This window comes from Chenopodium album, chromosome 3 (genome assembly GCF_948465745.1).
Source record: "Chenopodium album chromosome 3, dcCheAlbu1.1, whole genome shotgun sequence".
In the NCBI taxonomy this organism is placed as follows: Eukaryota; Viridiplantae; Streptophyta; class Magnoliopsida; order Caryophyllales; family Amaranthaceae; genus Chenopodium; species Chenopodium album.
The window spans coordinates 10,707,557-10,725,360 of record NC_137836.1 but is presented as its reverse complement, the minus strand read 5'-3'; the positions used below and the strand labels follow the sequence as shown (position 1 = coordinate 10,725,360).

General features: G+C 32.8%; 1 protein-coding gene and 1 long non-coding RNA gene across 8 annotated transcripts; both read right to left on the bottom strand.

The window, feature by feature from the left end:
• Window positions 1–270: 270 nt before the first annotated feature.
• On the bottom strand, window positions 271–4,878 carry LOC145623828 (uncharacterized). 6 transcript variants are annotated; one of them, XR_014110267.1, is made up of 5 exons: window positions 4,345–4,878; window positions 4,138–4,241; window positions 1,739–1,953; window positions 1,115–1,216; window positions 271–640 (listed from the first exon to the last, which is right to left on the bottom strand). It is a non-coding gene; the product is annotated as an uncharacterized LOC145623828 (long non-coding RNA). The 6 variants fall into 6 exon arrangements; XR_014110268.1 differs by having other exon boundaries at window positions 1,166–1,216; window positions 4,345–4,876; XR_014110266.1 differs by lacking the exon at window positions 1,739–1,953 and having other exon boundaries at window positions 4,345–4,872.
• A 1,349-nt stretch (window positions 4,879–6,227) lies between these two features.
• LOC145623827 (putative CDP-diacylglycerol--inositol 3-phosphatidyltransferase 2) lies at window positions 6,228–11,238 on the bottom strand. Of its 2 annotated transcripts, none has more exons than XM_081676703.1 (11): window positions 10,891–11,238; window positions 10,672–10,783; window positions 10,494–10,578; window positions 10,336–10,385; window positions 10,075–10,114; window positions 9,762–9,806; window positions 9,614–9,679; window positions 9,406–9,520; window positions 9,267–9,323; window positions 8,989–9,087; window positions 6,228–6,664 (listed from the first exon to the last, which is right to left on the bottom strand). In XM_081676703.1, exons 2-11 carry the CDS (start codon window positions 10,730–10,732, stop codon window positions 6,605–6,607), a joined length of 678 nt encoding a protein of 225 aa, XP_081532829.1. In that variant the 5' UTR covers window positions 10,733–10,783; window positions 10,891–11,238; the 3' UTR covers window positions 6,228–6,604. The 2 variants fall into 2 exon arrangements, with proteins under 2 accessions (XP_081532829.1, XP_081532828.1); XM_081676702.1 differs by having other exon boundaries at window positions 10,672–10,751; window positions 10,891–11,233.
• Between the last annotated feature and the right edge of the window lie 6,566 nt (window positions 11,239–17,804).

Sequence of the window (17,804 nt, the reverse complement as noted above, 5' to 3'; positions counted from 1 at the left end):
GCCATTGGTAAATCAAGAAGAAGAAAGACAACCGAAAAAAAGTTCTTCTATATCTAGTCAAGATCAACATTTCTTCGATGAGCCGACATTCATAGAAGAATTGGATATGTTAATGAACATAGAATTGAAGAAATTCAATGATGAAAAGTCGCCAAATACATTGGGACATGTCCAATTTAGAAATTAAACATGTTTAATTTATTTCTAAATTGGACATGTCCCAATGTCTAATTCCTTTTAAATATAAATTAAAAATTTTAGAATACATGCATAAACATAATGTATGGATAAATATAAAACGATAATTACCATTGATGGACCTTCACTTTTCTTTTCCTTTAGAACATAAAATAAACATGCATAATAAACTTTAAAACACATATACAATAAACTTTAGAACATATATCATAAAGTTTAGAACATATAGTATAAACTTTAGAACATAAGCATATAATAAAAAAAAAAAAAAAAATCATACCACATTCAATTTCATTCTTTCTAATACTTTTCCCTTTTCAAATCCAAGGTATTTCTCAAACTTGAATCTTGTATGAAATCTTTCTTGGTTCCACAATGATATTAGTGGAACTCCACTTGGTATCTCTAACCCCTTCTTTTGTACCCGATCAAAATAGGATAACTACAAGATCATTAGAAATACTTTAGAACATTGATATGTAAATTAGAACATAGATATATAATTTAGAACATCATTAGATTTACTTTAGAACACAGACATGTAACTTAGAACATAATCAGTATTACTTTAGAACATAAACAAGTAATTTAGAACATAGATATGTACATTAGAACATAATCAGAATAACTTAAAATTAGGTTAATTAAGTATACCATTTTAGTGCGTTTTTATCATAATATAAATAACATATATAAAGAATGTTAAAAAATTAAAAATTAACATAAGAAAGATTAAAGGACCCGTGAAGAAAGATTTTCAATCTAGCCATTTTTTAAAAGTTTCCATCAAGTGCTCCTTAACAAATTTGCACCAATCCAACTTAATTATATTCTTTGTATCCTTGCAACTATACAAAAACTAAATGTATAGTCGGTTGCTATTAGCTGAACGGATGCAACTATTAACCACACAAACCAAGAAATTCCAAATGAATTCATCCGAAACTTGATCTTGTGTTTCATCTACCTCTTTCACCTTTTGGATCCTACTAATCAATTATCCATTTGTTGGAGCACCCTGTAAGTAATTTAGAACATGGACAAGCAATTTAGAACATGGGCAAGTAATTTAGAACATAATTAAAAATACCATAGAACATAAACTTAAATAATTTAGAACATAATCATAAATACTTTACAAAATTATAAAAATAAGTTATTAGAAATACTTTAGATCATTGACATGTAATTTAGAAATCAGTCAAAAATACTTTAAAACATAGATGTATAATTTAGAACATTATTAGAAATACTTTAGAACATTGATATGTAAATAAGAACATAATAAGAATTACTTTAACAACATACACATGTAACTAAAAACATTAATTTAGAGTATAAATATATACATTAGAACATAATCAGAATAACATGTAATGTACAAGCACACATAGATATATACAACATAATGTGTGTTTTAAAGTAATTTTCATACCAGTTCAAGGTCAAAGTTTTTTCAACGTAAATTTGCAAAAATATAATTTAGAACATAAGCCAAATAACAAATTTAGAATACAAGCACACATAAAAATATTCATACCACTTCAAGGTTAAAGTTTTTTCTCCATTTTTGCATAAAGTTTGCACATTTCACATTCCTATTTTCTTTTGTATCAAGAATTGCAATATCTCCCATTGGCAATCCATATGTCATGTGAACATCAATTTCATCAAAAAATTATTTCTTCTTCTCTCTCCGTTAGCATCAAGCAACATCTTTTGGGATCAAAATTAGTAAGAAGTTGTTCAGTCAACCTAGATTTAAATTAAAGGTTTAGAATACAAAATACATATAGATTAGAATAGAAATAAAAATAAAAATTAACATAATAATTAAACTTTAGAACATAGAACATAATAGTTGATCTTTAAATCATAAAAACAAAAAATAAAAGTTAATGCCACTGGTTACCAAGAATCAACATAATGTGGTACATCCAATTCCAAAAAACTCTAAATCCAATTTTCTTAATTGCTTGTTTATTCTTATCAAAAAGATCTATCAACACTTGTTTCATCAATTCCTTAGCAGTAACTCTTTGATAAACTGATCTCTTTTTTTTTTTTTTTTTTTTTTTTTCCCTCTTTGATTACTTTGACATCTTCATCATCCTTTTCTTTTTCAATCATTTTTTTTTTATTACTTTTCATATTTTTTTTTCAAAACACTTAAGCATTGTAAGCACATAGTTTATAATGAGCACATGGTATTAACATGAGCACATAGTTTTATAACATGCGCAATCATATCAGATTATAAGAATACAAATTAGGAGAAAAAAAAAATTGAATTAGAACACAAACTTTTTAACATAAGTTTATTGTTTAGAACATGTAACTTAGAACATAAGCAGATAGGTTATTGTTATAAAAATAACATCTAGAACATATGTATATAATTTAAAACATAAACTTGGAAATGTAAGCATGTAACTTACAAAAATAAAGTTACATATCAAATAAATCATTTACTTTAGAACATAAGCATGAATGTAGAATATAAACATGCAATTTATGACATTAGCATATAATTTAGAACATCAACAAATAATTTAGATTCTTTTTATTATCATCTTTTAGGTCCTCTCTTTTATCATCTTTCTCCTCCAACTTTGGTCCATCCATCTCATCATTAATATTATCTTGATCATCATTCTCATCATCGTCATCATCTTCTTCTTCCTTTTTTTTGTCATTTTTCTAGGTGGTTGGATCCTTGATGGAAGCTTGCTACTTTTTTTTCGTTTTAGACTTTGCACATGTTTCTGAAATTCAGCTTTGTTAATTACTTTCGCTTTATTTTCAACAACTTTCCTTTAAAATTAAATATAAATGATTTAGAACATATATGATAATCTTTAAAATATAATCAAAAGTACTTTAAAACATTGACATGCAATATAAATAATTTCAAACATATATGATAATCTTTAAAATATAATAGAAAATTTTAGATCGTAATAGAAATACTTTAGAACATAATAGAAAACCTTAGAACATAATAGAAATACTTTACAATATAATAGAAATACTAAACATTAGTAACATTCCAACATTAGTAATATATTTTAAACATAGGAATAGTTTAGAATATGCTGAAAAATAGTTTAGAACATGATATCATAATTATAACAAAACTCAAAAACAATTTCGGACATGATTAAATCTCAATCATTAGATAAATCTCAATCGTTGTATAGAATGAGTTTAGAACATAATTTTTTTTTTTTTAAAAAAAAACTTTAGAACATTATACAAGTGTATTTTGAGTTTTGTTTTGTACTTATGCGTGAAACCTGACATGTGAGTTTTCGAGCACCTGACTATGGTTGTTTCCTCACTTACCTGTGATTATTCATCGAATTCTTAATTGTAGGCTCTGAAGGACCTTATTTTTTCATTTATTATTTGAGTAGGATAAGATATGCTTATTACTGGTGGAAATGCCTCATATCTTGAATGGCTCAAGAACAGTACAAAGGACTGAAACTTAGTATTAGTGCCAAAACTGTAAATCAATGATGGATCTTTCACTTGTAAATAACTAATTTAGAACATGTTGAGAAAGAGTTTCGAATATGCTGATAAATAATTTGGAACATGCTAAGTTTATTTACAAATCACAGAAGTCTAATACATTTTGCACTGATATACAATAAATCATAAAAAACTGAAGCAAAAATCGAACAAAAATTGACAGATCTATAATCAATTGTTTAAATTTGAAGAAAAAAAAAACCAAAAATTGAGAAATTCTTGAAAATCTATTCGAAATTGACAGAAAAAAAAAAAAAAAAAAAAAAAAAAAAAAAAAAAAAAAAAAACAACAACAACAAAAATCGAACAAAATAATTCGAACATAAATCGAACTAATTAATATGCAAAAATCGAAAAAATGGGCTAAAATTATCTAATAATCAAGAGCAGCGGTGAAATAACCTCGTATTGCGAAATTCTAACAATGAAATCGCTGAAATTTGAACACTAAAATCGCTGAAATTCCAACGCTAAGTTTGAACCCTCAAATCGCCGAAGTTTGAACCCTAAAATCGCCGAAATTATTGAAAATCAAATCAAAAATATAAAAACTCGGCTTTAACTCCTGCAAAATTCATAAAATTAGAACAAAATCGAAGAAAAACGTACCTGATTTGAGCAATTTAGGTTGTTTTTGCAGCAATTTGGGCTAGATTTTGGGATTTGAGGAAAGAGGATGACAAATGAGTAAGAGGATGCCGAGGCCGTGGGTAAGATCAACGGCGGAGAAGAAAACTACGAAAGATGTAGAGAGGAAGAAGAGCACAACCATAAGAAGTGGTATGGTTTTGGAAAAGGTTTGAGAGCTATCACTAAAGATAGAATTCAGGCCGAAGAAACAAGTAGATTAATAAGTAAAAGCAACCATCTTAATTCATAGTGAAAACTCATGGCGGACTAAGGCTTAGAAAAGGAAGATAGATGTTGCTATTACTGAGAATTATTTGACTTGTTGAGTCGTTAAATTCATATGGGTTAAAGAATGTGATGTATATGAGTCTAAAGAAGGTGATGTCATGATGGAGGCCATGGCCATGGATGGAACTTATGGAACATTGCAGAGAAGAGAACACTCTTCACTACCTTCATTTCTAGGACATGAGGACTTGGGTTGTGGGCCAAAGTGACGAGAACTAAACTATGTTAGGAGATAGTGGAAAGATTAGCTTAAGATGGGTGGTGGGTTGGTTAAATAAATAAAATCTTACAAAAAATGAAATATAATAAAAAATTAGGTATAAGTAAGGGTGTTAAAATTCTATAGAAAACTTTAATTTTAAGAACATTTTTGTACTCCCCATCAAAAAAAAAAAAAAAAAAAAAAACATTTTTGTACTCAACATACAAAAAAGACATTAAAATATTGTTTTTCCTTTATCTTTTTTTTTTCCCAAAAATTATTAAAATTTAGTATTTATTATAAATTTTTTTAAAAAAAAGTGTCCAAAATGGTCCAATTCAGGTTCCATCCCAGCTTCATCGATCCGGTCTTTAACCAATGAACAACCATTGGTATAAATGGGGCGGAGAGAAAATATGAAAAATATCAAAATATGATATGACGTTACCACTAGTGGGAAGAAAAATAATAAATAATGTAAATAGATTCCAAAATTGGAATGGAAACTAGTAAGAAAAATGACCGTAAAAGAAAGTGAAAACAAGTAATAAAATAAGGAGCGAGTAATTAACAAGATAACTCAGGAAGTAGTTTTTGATTTTATTTTTTGTCATTTTGGGTGCTTTTCCTAATGGTTATGTTTCAATTAATTTTTTAACCATTTTCATCATACATACATACTTTTTATGTAACTCTCTTAAGCTACCCATTGTGTCACCATAGAAGAACAATTTTCATCATACATACATTGATACATACTTTTTATGTAACTCTCTTAAGCTACCCATTATGTCACCATAGAAGATGTATAGAGTGCAATATTGGTGTCTTTAGAACAAAGATGTTCACCTTAAAACCGGTTGTAAAATTAAGGCGAGATGCACATGTACAAAAATACATTTAGTTGTTTGTATCATGCACAATGTACACAGTTAATAGCCCTTTAGAGATGTCCCTATTCTTTGTAAGAAGAATGGTTACACAAACTTCACCACAGATCGTGTACAAGGCATCCAAAGATATTAATGTTTCTCTAGAAAGTAGTATTAGCAGTAATGATTTTAGAATATGGCCACCTTCAACTGATTATTGGTGTATCAGTGAGCTCCCATTGGTACTAAGGGTTTCAGATCAGATCTGCAGGCAATTACTTAGCAACACCCGAAATATCCTATTTCGCGGATTAGTCAGGTACAGACCGTACAGTTTATAATTTAGCATAATTCTTTCCTCTGAAAATCAGTCTTGAGTAACATGACCCAGATGGATAAGCCATCAAGATTTTTACTTCAGTAACGATTTGCTTTCAATTAATACAAAGTAAGAAAATATAATGCAGGCTAAAAGCATAGCGAGCAAATGAGACAAGTAGTCACAAAACACAACCACCATACATTAATCAAATTTATCATCTACTATTCTACTAATATTAAATGTTTTTATGTGCACCCCATCAATCAAAGTACAAGAAAAGCATCAACTGATCAAAGTAAAATGAGCATAACATTAGCCTCAAAACTAAAAACTGATCAGATCATTATCCACAAGAACTCCTCAGGGTTAATCCGAAAGACCTGCTGGCCATGCTGGGGAGAATTCAATTAGCTGAGACACAAATTCATCTGTGCATTCCTGAATAGCAGCAAATCACCAGTAGTTCTTTCAATGTGGTGAGGAATGCCACTAGCGTCATCACGCTCAAATGAGAATTCAAGAGAGTGGAGCATAAGAAATCGAAAGGTGACCAAATTATGCCTTCTGCTTTCTGTTAATGTCATGCAGAACACATGCATCTGCGGCGGTTTTAAGCTGGTAATCATGGAATGAAATAAGAGTTAAATACAGGGATGTAAAGAAGCTTTTAACATCAGACCAGCAGTTGTGCAGAAAGAAAAAACGGCAAGTTAGTTCAAATATTGAAGAAGCTTATCTACTATACAAAGAAAATAAGGCATAACATTCCTACTCGAATGGATGATTAGCAGTAGCAAAAAAAAAAAAAAAAAAAAAAAAAAAGCCCTTGCAAGGGAATCCTTCCAAGATCCAGCTGTTCCAATCTCACCAGTAGCCAGCGGAAGTTAAACTACGTTCATGAAAGCAGGTGAGTAAACCACTACAATTTCTAGGCTGCACCAGATTCTTCTGTACACTTTCAAGTTCATAATTTTGTGTTTTCCTCGTGTATAAAGAGTTGTTTGTCCATATGCTGTTATTACTGTTAGAGGGTATCAATAAATTGAGAATTTCATTGCTGGGTTGTATAAAGGTTTTATATCATGAATTATTAACTTATCTTGCTTCTCATGGCTTTTTACCTAAGTGACAACGATGATGAATTGATGATAGTGATGTAGGGGGAATCATATAGAGTTAGAGTGATCCAGAGGAATGAATAATCATATTAAAACTGTCTCAAGCAACATTAGATAGGATATATTGCAGACTGAAAGTCAGCAAGGATTTAGATGGGTCAGACAAACCATTCTAAGTTAATAAGGGAAAGCCCCTGAGAATTTGAAGAGGAGGTGAGCAGATCGTAACCTAATTCTAGCTGTCTCACAATGGAGACAACAGAAGACTCCTAGTTTTAGGACTGTAACAGAAGGCTTCAGGAGAAGAAAAAAAAAAATGTACATGTAGAATTTCTCAAGTCCTGCAAAGGGCAACAAAGTTACAACTTATACATATATTGATAATTCAGGTTCCTAAAAGTTGGTGCTCATTGATCGTAAGTTTCCTCACTTATCCTAGTGCATGTCCTCTTTCAGCTTCGAAAGTTATAAAAGAGGGGGAAAGCACTTTTACCATCATCATGAAGGGAAGTCCCCCACACCTCTTGTTTAAGGGAAGCAGAAATTCCATAGATCCATGAGAATCAAGAAGCAGATAAAGAACCAAAGGAGTAGTGGTTATGGAAGATGATGCACAGGGAGGAATCTAATACTCTTACACAATCAAGGTAAGGAAGTGCTCAATCATGTATCCTATTAGTCAAAAGAAAGAAGGGAAAATGACTGGAGCAGGAAGCATTCCGCATCATCAAGCTTCCCCCTCTCTGGTAAAGTTCATCTTTTGATCAGCCAAACGCCCACACCATCAAAGGTATTGAAAGGAAACAGAGATCCCAGGTCAAAAAGCTAGCTCCATTTCATCCGTACAAAAAAGAAAAGGCCCTCCCAGCTAGTCAAGATCTTGAAGGATTTAGTTAAAAAGAATGGCCCATGAACAGAAAGAAAAGGAAAATTGATACTGATCACAGTCCCCCTTATGTTGGTTCCCAGATGATGAAATCCGTCCTCCAGCATACAAATATTGGGGACACTATTAAACCAGCAAAATAGGGTTTTTTTGTTTTTGTTTTTTTTGTTGTTGTTGTTGTTGTTGGGGGGGGGGGGGGGGGGGGGAGTAAATCATGACATACGAAATAGGGGATGGAGACTGATCAAAATCTAAGTTGGTCACGATTTAATTACCAACTAAATCACAAAGCTCTTTCATTTGATGGTGGAGCACTGAGAATTCATCCAATTCCTAGCTGATACCAAAGACAACTGAGAACCCTAAATCCATCATGCAGGAATAGCAGGATATCCTTATCTAAGTAAATAATTTAAACTACTGTCTCACTCCCTCCATCCTAAATATAAACCCTATTACTCCCAAAATTCAAGTCACAAATTAAAAGCCGCATTTTTCATTTGGGTGGGGAATCCACTAACTTCTTTTATATATTCCTTCTAATCAACAAAACCCATATAACCCTCTATATTATCTCTGCTTTTAAAACATCAATAATTTTTATTACCTTTATAAATTCAACTTTAATGTGCCAATACTCCTCTCTTAAAACAGTGTGCCAAGAAAAATGAAATGTTAATTTAAGGACGGAGGGAGTACTTCATTAATTCCAAGAGAGTTTATAAAGGGAGCCCACCAAAAAATTTTAACACTTGAAATATGAATTCCTTATAACTACTAAATGTTTTGCACCTGTCAAGAAAAAATATCGTACATTTGGATAATCAAATTAATTGTGAAAGTACACCAATTAAATAAAGAACATAGCTCAGAAGTCTTAAACACAATAGTGAAGAAAATAAAAGGCACAATATGAGGATAAAATCAAGAATTACCTGAATAATATTGATTGTTTGCTTGACCGCCCATCCAAAAAGAACTAGAACTTCCAGAAGAAAGAGAGCCAAGCTATGTTTTCTGGATGAAAGTAATACCTGCGGTAAGAATGCACAAGAGAAAACTTAAGCAGATATATATAAAAAAAAAATAATGATAATAATGATAATAATAATTAATTAATTAAAATGATAGCTGAAGTTTCCAAAATTTCTAATAAATTTCCCTTTTGTCTTGAAAAGGAAAAAAAATAGTAGTAGGATAAAAGATTGCTCACATCAACCACATCTTCAGTTTGGTTCTTTGCAAGGAGAAAGAGGATTATGTACAGAACCTGTGGATTTATGACATTAGTGACATAAACATTGAAATTGTATCAACTGCTGCATCTGGCATACAAAACAAAGACTCATTACCTCACATGAAACACAACAATATGCCATAAACATTCTGTTTCCATAATACAATCGGAACAGCCAGCTAGAACTGTCTTTTACATCCTTATGGCTAGTCTTGCCGGTCAAGAAAGTACTGCAGTAAGGAAATAGATGAAATCACCGAATATAGAAGAAGAAGAACATTCAAGAAATGATGTTGGGCAGATGGATCAGAAATTCAGAATACCTGTACATTTGGAACCAATGACTCGCTATATCCAAGGCAAGCAGTGATAAGAAAACCAGGCTAGGCCTGCAAAAAACTACAAAAATTAGATGCATAGTTATGTAACAAGCACAAGCGAACATAAATTACATTGAAATTTAGAACTTACCGGTATATTTGAGACAGTATTACTAGCAAACAAGCAGTACTAATCCTGAAATATTCACATTACTAGATGTAAGTACAGGTAGCAGGAAAATATAAAATTCCATCGATCAATACTGCAATAAATGCTTCACTTCTCAGCAGCATACAATTTAATAGATAAATTGTAGTATACACATTTTGAGATAGGACTTGAAAGGGGTAATCAGCTATTCAGCTCACAACATTTCTATAAAAAGTTAACAGGGCATTACTACAATAGCAAAGCGGAACGGAAGGGATAAATAGCAATGGAGGGACGGAAATAAGGGACAGACCTGTCTGTCACCATATCCAAAACGGCACCAAATGTTGATACTGGAGAGACAATGAGCATAAAGTCAGAGCAAATTAATGTGGTCCAACTCAACATAACATACCTAATGCTAGAAAATCCTATTATCAATAAGAAATCATCGAAAACCGCCACAACTCATAATCTTATCCGCAAGCAACCCTTTTGCTTTTATCTAACATTAAAGTTATCATAAATAAACAAGACATTCTCTCAAAACGCACAAAATGTATAAAAGTCATACCTTGATTAAGTTTACGAGCAAACCATCCATCTATACCATCACACACAAAGCTACAACCAAAGATTCAAACTTCAGCAACTACTCAAAAAATCGACGAGACAATCACCATCAATAAGAGAAATATAGATGAAATTATGTAAGCAGTAGTCCACAATTACCTTATAAAATACAGAATTGAAAAAAGGCCCTTGTGAGAAAAGCATATTGCAAATGCAACACAATTCATTATAACTCTAATGTACCCTGCATTTACATACATAGAATTAAATTAACAATGTAATTCATTTCACCAAAAACTAGATAAAATTCAATTCAATTAATATTAGCAAAACTCACCAATTATATTAGGTACATAAAGGTATATCGTCGACATCGTCGGCTTCGATTTGTCAGCCATTCTCGTAATACTGTATGATCTACAAAAGATTACAACTATCAATTTTTATACCTGTCTACATTCAGTAACCTAGGTCAACCATCATTTTATCATATTCCCCAAATTGATTTTGAAAAAATAATACTATCAAACAAGTAAAATTAGGTATCGGATCTAACCGAAATTCAAAAGAAAGCAGAATCAAATGTTCGTCGGAAAATTCGAAGACGATGTGTTCAGATCTGGTGGATTAATTTTGATTTCTTAGGAGAGAGAGGAAGATGGAGACACCGGAGGGAGGCGGAGACGCTGGCGAATACGGCGGACGTTAGAAGAACGCCGCCTAGGAGGGCAGAGACGGCGTCGACGCGAAGGAATCGCCGGCGAAAGGAGGAAGTGGTGGTGATGGTGGTGGTGGGGTGAGTGTGTGAGTACGCTGAGAAGTAGTTATGGGAAATGCAGGAGTTATTAGGGAGATAGGGATAAATTAGGGATTTGCCGGGTGTTCTCGTTGGCGAATTTTGTCACATTTTTAAAAACAAAAAAGTTGAACAATTACTCCCTCCGTTTTTTTAAATTGATATACTTATTAAACCGTCTTGTATGTGGCCATTTGTAAAAGAGTAAAAATATGCATTATAATTTATAGGAAAATTTCACATTTGCTCCCAGCAAAAGGACCCTATATCACATTTGCTACCCCTTTAAAATTTTATTTTATTTTACTACCACCGAAACACACTAACTTTCATAATCACTACCACTTAACGGAATCCGTTAGATTTTCCGTTAAGTGGGTCCATAACGACACGTGTCGTGTTATTATTGGCCAAAAAAATTAAAAAAATAAATTAAAAAAAAATTAAAAAAAAAAAAGAAAAACCTAAACTACCCAGCCACCACCCCCGCTCCCCCAACTCACCGCACCCCTCCCCGAAACCACCACCCGCGTCGCACCACCAGCCCCAACCCACCTGAACCCTCCCCCTCCCTTTCCCGCAACCGCGTCGCCCCCAAAACCACCAAAACTAAAACCCTAGATCCCACCACGGCCACGAATCTGGCCACAAATGGGCGAAATCGGCCGGTTTTGGGGCTCAGTGGCCTTAACTGGCCGATTTCGGCCTTTTAAGGCCAGATTCTTGGCCTTTTTTTGGGACGAGGGTTTTGGGTTTTTGGGGGCGACGCGGTTGCGGGAAAGGGAGGGGGGGTTCAGGTGGGTTGGGGCTGGTGGTGCGACGCGGGTGGTGGTTTCGGGGAGGGGTGCGGTGAGTTGGGGGGGAAGGGGGTGGTGGCGCGGGGATGGTGGCTGGGTAGTTTAGGTTTTTCTTTTTTTTTTCTTTTTTTCGAGGGGAGAGGGACTGAGATTGAGGTGGGTTTCGAGGGGAGAGAGGGGCTAATCGGGTTTTCGAGGGGCTGGGAATGCGACACCGGCGCCGACAATCAGGGTGGTCGGAGTCGCGGGCAGCAGGGGATTGGGCTCAGGCAACTATGGCAGTGGCTTGGTGGCTGGGCTGGACGGTGAGTGGTGGTTGCGGCGGATTGGCAGCTGGTGGGTGGGAAGGAGTGGTGGCTGGACGGTGGTTGGGTGGTGGTAACGGAAATACTAACAGTGTAAGTCAAGTGGTAGTGATTATAACAGTTAGTGTGTTTGGGTGGTAGTAATATAAAATAAAAAATTAAAGGGGTAGCAAATGTGAAATTTTCCTAATTTATAACATTGATCGTGTAAGAGTCTGTTCTCATACGATTATTTTCAGTTCAATTCAGCTCTAATAAGTTCAATTCAGTTCATTTCATTTCCTAATTTCCTTCTCTTATAAAATAGGAAAATTTGTAAATTACCACCCAAAAAGGAGCTTGTTTTGAAATTACCACCCGTTAAAAATTTTATTTTAAATTACCACACCTTAAATTAATTTTTTTTTTAAATTACCACCTTTTTTTGGATTTCCGGTGGAATTTCCGTTTGAGGGTCCCACACAACGGCTAATAACGGCTAATTTGACTCTTTTGACTCTCTTCCCCGATTTTTTTTTGTTTATAAATTCTCCAACTTCAAATCACAACTTTTGCCCCAATGTCAACCAAATTTCCTCAATTTTCAGCTGGTATTATGTGAAGAATTTATCCACTGAAGTTCATACTCTCAATTCGCATCTAAGGTATGAATCCACAACTTCATAATTTAGGTTTTTTCGCCAATTTAGAAATTAGGGTTCATGGGTTAATTAAATTGGGTTTTTTTGCAATTAGGCTACTTGTCTGAAATTAATTGGGCGTTTCTGTTAGATTTCCGCTGATTCGACTTAATGTTGTCCAATTTTGTTGAATAATTGTTTATTATGTTGAATAATTGTTTATTATGTGTTGTGTTTTGTCAATAAAAGATTTGAATGATTAAATGTTGAATAAAGTTGTAAGGGTCTGTTCTCGTACGTTGAAATTCAGTTCAGTTCAGTTCAGTTCAGTTCAGCTCCTAATTTCCTTCTCTTATAAAATATTCATTTCAGTTCAGTTCAGCTGAGTTCAGTCAATGAGAACAGGCCCTAAGCTAGTTCCTTTTTTGTTTTTGGATTATGTCTTGCAGAAATGGAGGAGAATAAAGCATTTAATTTGCAGAAAAAAAAAAAAAGAAAAAAAAAGTTAGGGTTTTGATTCAACCCTTTAGGGGTAGCTGCGAATTTGACATAGAATTAAAGGAAGGAAGGAGGGAAAAGATTGATGCTTTTGGATGAATTAATTGAAGGAATTGATGAGAGAAGTTGTTTTTTGAGTTTAATGTAACAATCAGAAGGTTAGGTCGAGGGAATGGAAGATAAAAAAGGAGAGAAGTTAGTAATGTGGGGCCCTCAAACGGAAATTCCACCGGAAATCCAAAAAAGGTGGTAATCTGAAAACTTTTTTTAATTTAAGGAGTGGTAATTAAAAATAAAAGTTTTAATGGGTGGTAGTTTCAAAATAGGACCTCTTTTTGGGTGGTAATTTACAAATTTTCCTATAAAATATTTCATTTAAGTTCATTTCAGTTCAGCTCTAATAAGTTCAGTTCAGCTGAGTTCAGTCAATGACAACAGACCCTAAATCTCTACGAAATATTAATTAAAATTTTAATCACGCATAATATGTATAAACTCTATTTATTACGTAAGTAAGTTATTAATAAATCGTTTGGTGTCCAATATTTTAACTTTAATTTTTTTTACTGCCCCTTCATATATTTTAGTCTGTCTTTAATTTTGTGCTGCTGGCCACACCGTGTGACCACTTGTAACAAAATAAAGTAACTTCTATAATACTGATCGGTAATCACCCCTTTGATACTAATCGAGTAACCCTAACGACATTGACGAAGTAACCTTTATAACACTGACCAAGTAACCCTTATAACACTAACAAAATAATCTTTAAAGCATAGCCAATGGATACCCAAGCTAATGGTATGTATTATATTTTTTATTACTTTCTCTCTCTTGCACTTCATTTATGCCCAACTCCCATGCCCATACACTAACATTGGTTGTCCTCCAATTTTGTGGGCATTGATTCTCCTTTCCTTCCATTTCCATATGAGCCCCTATCAATTAAAATTAAAAAAAATAAAAATAAAAATAAAACTAAACCACCTCTCTTTGTTGGATAAGAGTGAAATACCACTAAATGCCCACCCTTAACAAATGGTCATGGGGATGACTTGGTCATGAACAATTTCTCACCAAAAGTACAACATTTTCATTTTTTAAGCTTTATTTATTTTTCTTTCTCTTCATGTTCACTTAAATGGTCAACCATTGGCTATACTCTTATAATGGCTGGTGCCACATATAAGAATTTGTGTATATATCGAAAATATTTAAGTATTGATTGACCTTTATTAGGGAAGATATTCAATAAAAAAGCAGGGGTGGATCCAGCGGGGGTTCAGGGGGTTCAACTGAACCCCGTTAGATCCGGGAAAAAAAAAGGGGGAAAATTGTTTATAAAAAAAAATAGAAATACTATATAAATAATATTTGAAACAAACATATACATTGTTAAACACACAGCTTAGTTGGATAGGTTAGTAACTTTTTGGACATAAGGTCCCAGGTTTGAGGTTCAGGGAAACTTCCTTGAGTATTTTTTTTTTCTTTTCAATCTTCTCTTTCTTTTCGGGCAGGTCTGCTTCTCTCCCTTTTATTTTTTGTTCAATTTCTTGTTTTTTTTTTTAACTTGTTTAAATTGTAGATTACTAGATTGTTGATCTTTTTTCTTTTTAGTGTTAATTTGTTAATTGTTGTAGTATTAAATGTTTAAATCAGTTTTAATTTTTAAATCTATTTATTAATTGTTACATGTTTAAATTATTAATTTTGTTACTTGTTTAGTTGTTTGATTAATGAATTGGAACGTTAGTGACAATGGTGTATCGGAACATTTTCAAGATATGAAAACTCAAAAAATGCTTTTGTAATTTGCATCTTTTTTACGTATTGTATTTTGAGTTTTTGACATTATCCTAAAATTATGTATTATTTTATCGGATTATTTTGTTTTACATTTTTATTGGAATTTTGGACTTATTTTGTTGTGTTTTTATGTATTAGTATTTATTTGAACACTCTATTTTATGCTTGAATACTCGATTTATATTCGTGCATTCGGACATCAAGTGTTTTGATGAAGTTCGAACCCCCTAGATACAATTCTCGGATCTGCCACTGTAAAAAACAATGATTTACAATTAAAAGTTACCCTATATTTTGTTCCTTCAAAAAAAAAAGTTACCCTAAGTTACCTATATTTTGTTCCTTCAAAAAAAAAAAAAAAAAAAAAAAGTTACCCTATATATTTCATGAGTGTAAATTTTTATCAAAGATATTGATGAAATACATTCCCCGGCACCGAATGCATACAAAGATAGTATCTTATGACTTTTGAGGGAGGTAAACGTTACCGAATAAGGAGATTAATTGAAGTATTTATTTTGGAATCATCAATCAATCATCAATTACATTATACTAAAGGCGAAACTTAGAGAACACTTGGCAAAATATTATAAAAAGTTTTCCCTCCAAAACCACTTACTAAAAAAAAATTATTGTAATTAAATTATGACTTTTAGTTTGTATAATAAAATCTAAAATAAATGTCCTTAAATATCAAATTGCCAATTATAACTATTACATGTTTAATTAATTTCTTTCACAATATTTCATACTTTTTACTACTAAGTCTATTTATAATAATTATATTTATATCCATTATTTTTGATAAAATTTATTGTCACTAGAATTATTTAACAACCGTGCATTGCACGGGGTTTAATCTAGTGAGCGAATAAGAATCAAAGAATGTAAAGCAACTAAATTCTGATGGGACTTTAGCTTTTACATCAACAAAGAATCAAATAAAGAGAGATTTCACGTTTTTTTCATTTGGGATTTGGCAAAAGTGAATAGAAAGACATGAACTGTAAGTTAATTAAATAAATGACACAAAACACTAAAAGGCTCTAAGAACTGCATTAATTTATAGTTCAGCATTGATTCATTATTAAACAAATTAGGATAATAATAGTTTAAAACCACTTTGACAAGAAAGGATTATTCTCGTTGAGCATCACAAGTTTAATGACTATACTAATCACATACTTTTCTACTTTCTCTATTTTTTATTATCATTTTTTTTTTGACTTGCAACTTAAGTTTATGGCACGCATAATGTATACAGACAAAAATCATACTCTCTCTATCTCTTTTTATTTGCCCCAATTTCTTTTTTAAATTGTTCATTAAAGATTACTCCATACAATTAATATACATAGGAAGATTAGGAACCACTACTTTACTCTAACAAAAATACTTTAGATCCTACCACTTTTCTCTCTCATCAATTTTATTCAACTAAAACTTACTCTGTAATAAAAATGAAAATTTTCTATTGTGCAAATAATTGGGTAACAAGTAGTAAAACTGTTGATATTGCCTTCCAAATTGTGCGGAGCTTTTTTAATCACAAAAGCTGACACAACAATGATTTTTACATTCTTTAAATACAAAATCTCCATTTTTTGCAGAGTTGAGTAAGAGCATCCTCCTTAGCAAGAGTCATTCCCTACTCCCTCCATCTCATTATATAGTTTATGTTTTCTTATCTTGAAAATCCAAAATATTGTTCCCGTTTTTATTTTTAAATAGTATGTAAAAACCATTATAACCTCACGTTTTTAACTTTATTCATTGTACTTCCTAATTTACTCATGATTTTTGCACATAATTTGTACCTTTTCTAGTTTTCTCTCTAATTTTTGTCTATGATTATCACTTTTATTAATGTATTTCATCAACATTCTCCTCCTATTTCTTAAATAATGTGAAAAAATACAAGGGAAATTCTCAATGGTAGCCTCCTACTTTTGCTTATTCCCAATGGTAGCCAATTTTTTTTTCGGATTCTCAATGGTAGCCTTCAACTTTTACAAAGTTGTAACCGTAACCTTATTAAGTCTAAACCGTTAAATATCTATTAACTTAAATTGTTGTCATCCATTTTCTCTCTGCTTTCATTCATTCATCTTCCATGACAGCCACCTCCAACCCCAAAACCCTCCACCCGCAACACCCTCCCCACTCCAACAACCACCACATCTCTGTCCCCCCTTCCACCGCAACAACCACCACATCTCCATCCCCCTTTAGTACTCAACCGCAGCAACCTCCCACAGTCCCACGAAATTGGCCTCTAACCCCAAAACCCACCACAAAATCAGCCACCCACCAAAACCCCACTCACGAAAACACCCCCATGGAAACTGCCGCCCACCAAAACCCCACCCAAGAAACCCGCAACTCACACAATTACCACCTACACCTACCAAAACCTCAACCACGAACACCCTACCCATCTTAACCCCTCCTAAGACACTCCCAACCCAGGAAAATCACCACCCATATATTGAAAACCTCATCCACGAAAATGAAGAACACTAGAAATTGATTGAAAGAAAAAGGGGGATAAAAGAAGAGTACTTTAGAGAACTACATAATTAAGAGTTTTGAGGTTGATGGACATTGACACATTTATCAAATAATGGTGATGACGGTGGAGAGAT

What these genes read in the sequence shown, in the direction of transcription:
- LOC145623827 (XM_081676703.1), bottom strand. Translation starts at nt 10,732, where the DNA reads ATGGCTGACAAATCGAAGCCGACGATGTCGACGATATACCTTTATGTA. An exon ending in ATACTGTCTCAAATATACCG is followed by an intron (nt 9,680 to 9,761) that starts GTAAGTTCTAAA and finishes AGTTTTTTGCAG; the next exon opens with GCCTAGCCTGGTTTTCTTAT. An exon ending in AAACAATCAATATTATTCAG is followed by an intron (nt 6,665 to 8,988) that starts GTAATTCTTGAT and finishes CATGATTACCAG; the next exon opens with CTTAAAACCGCCGCAGATGC.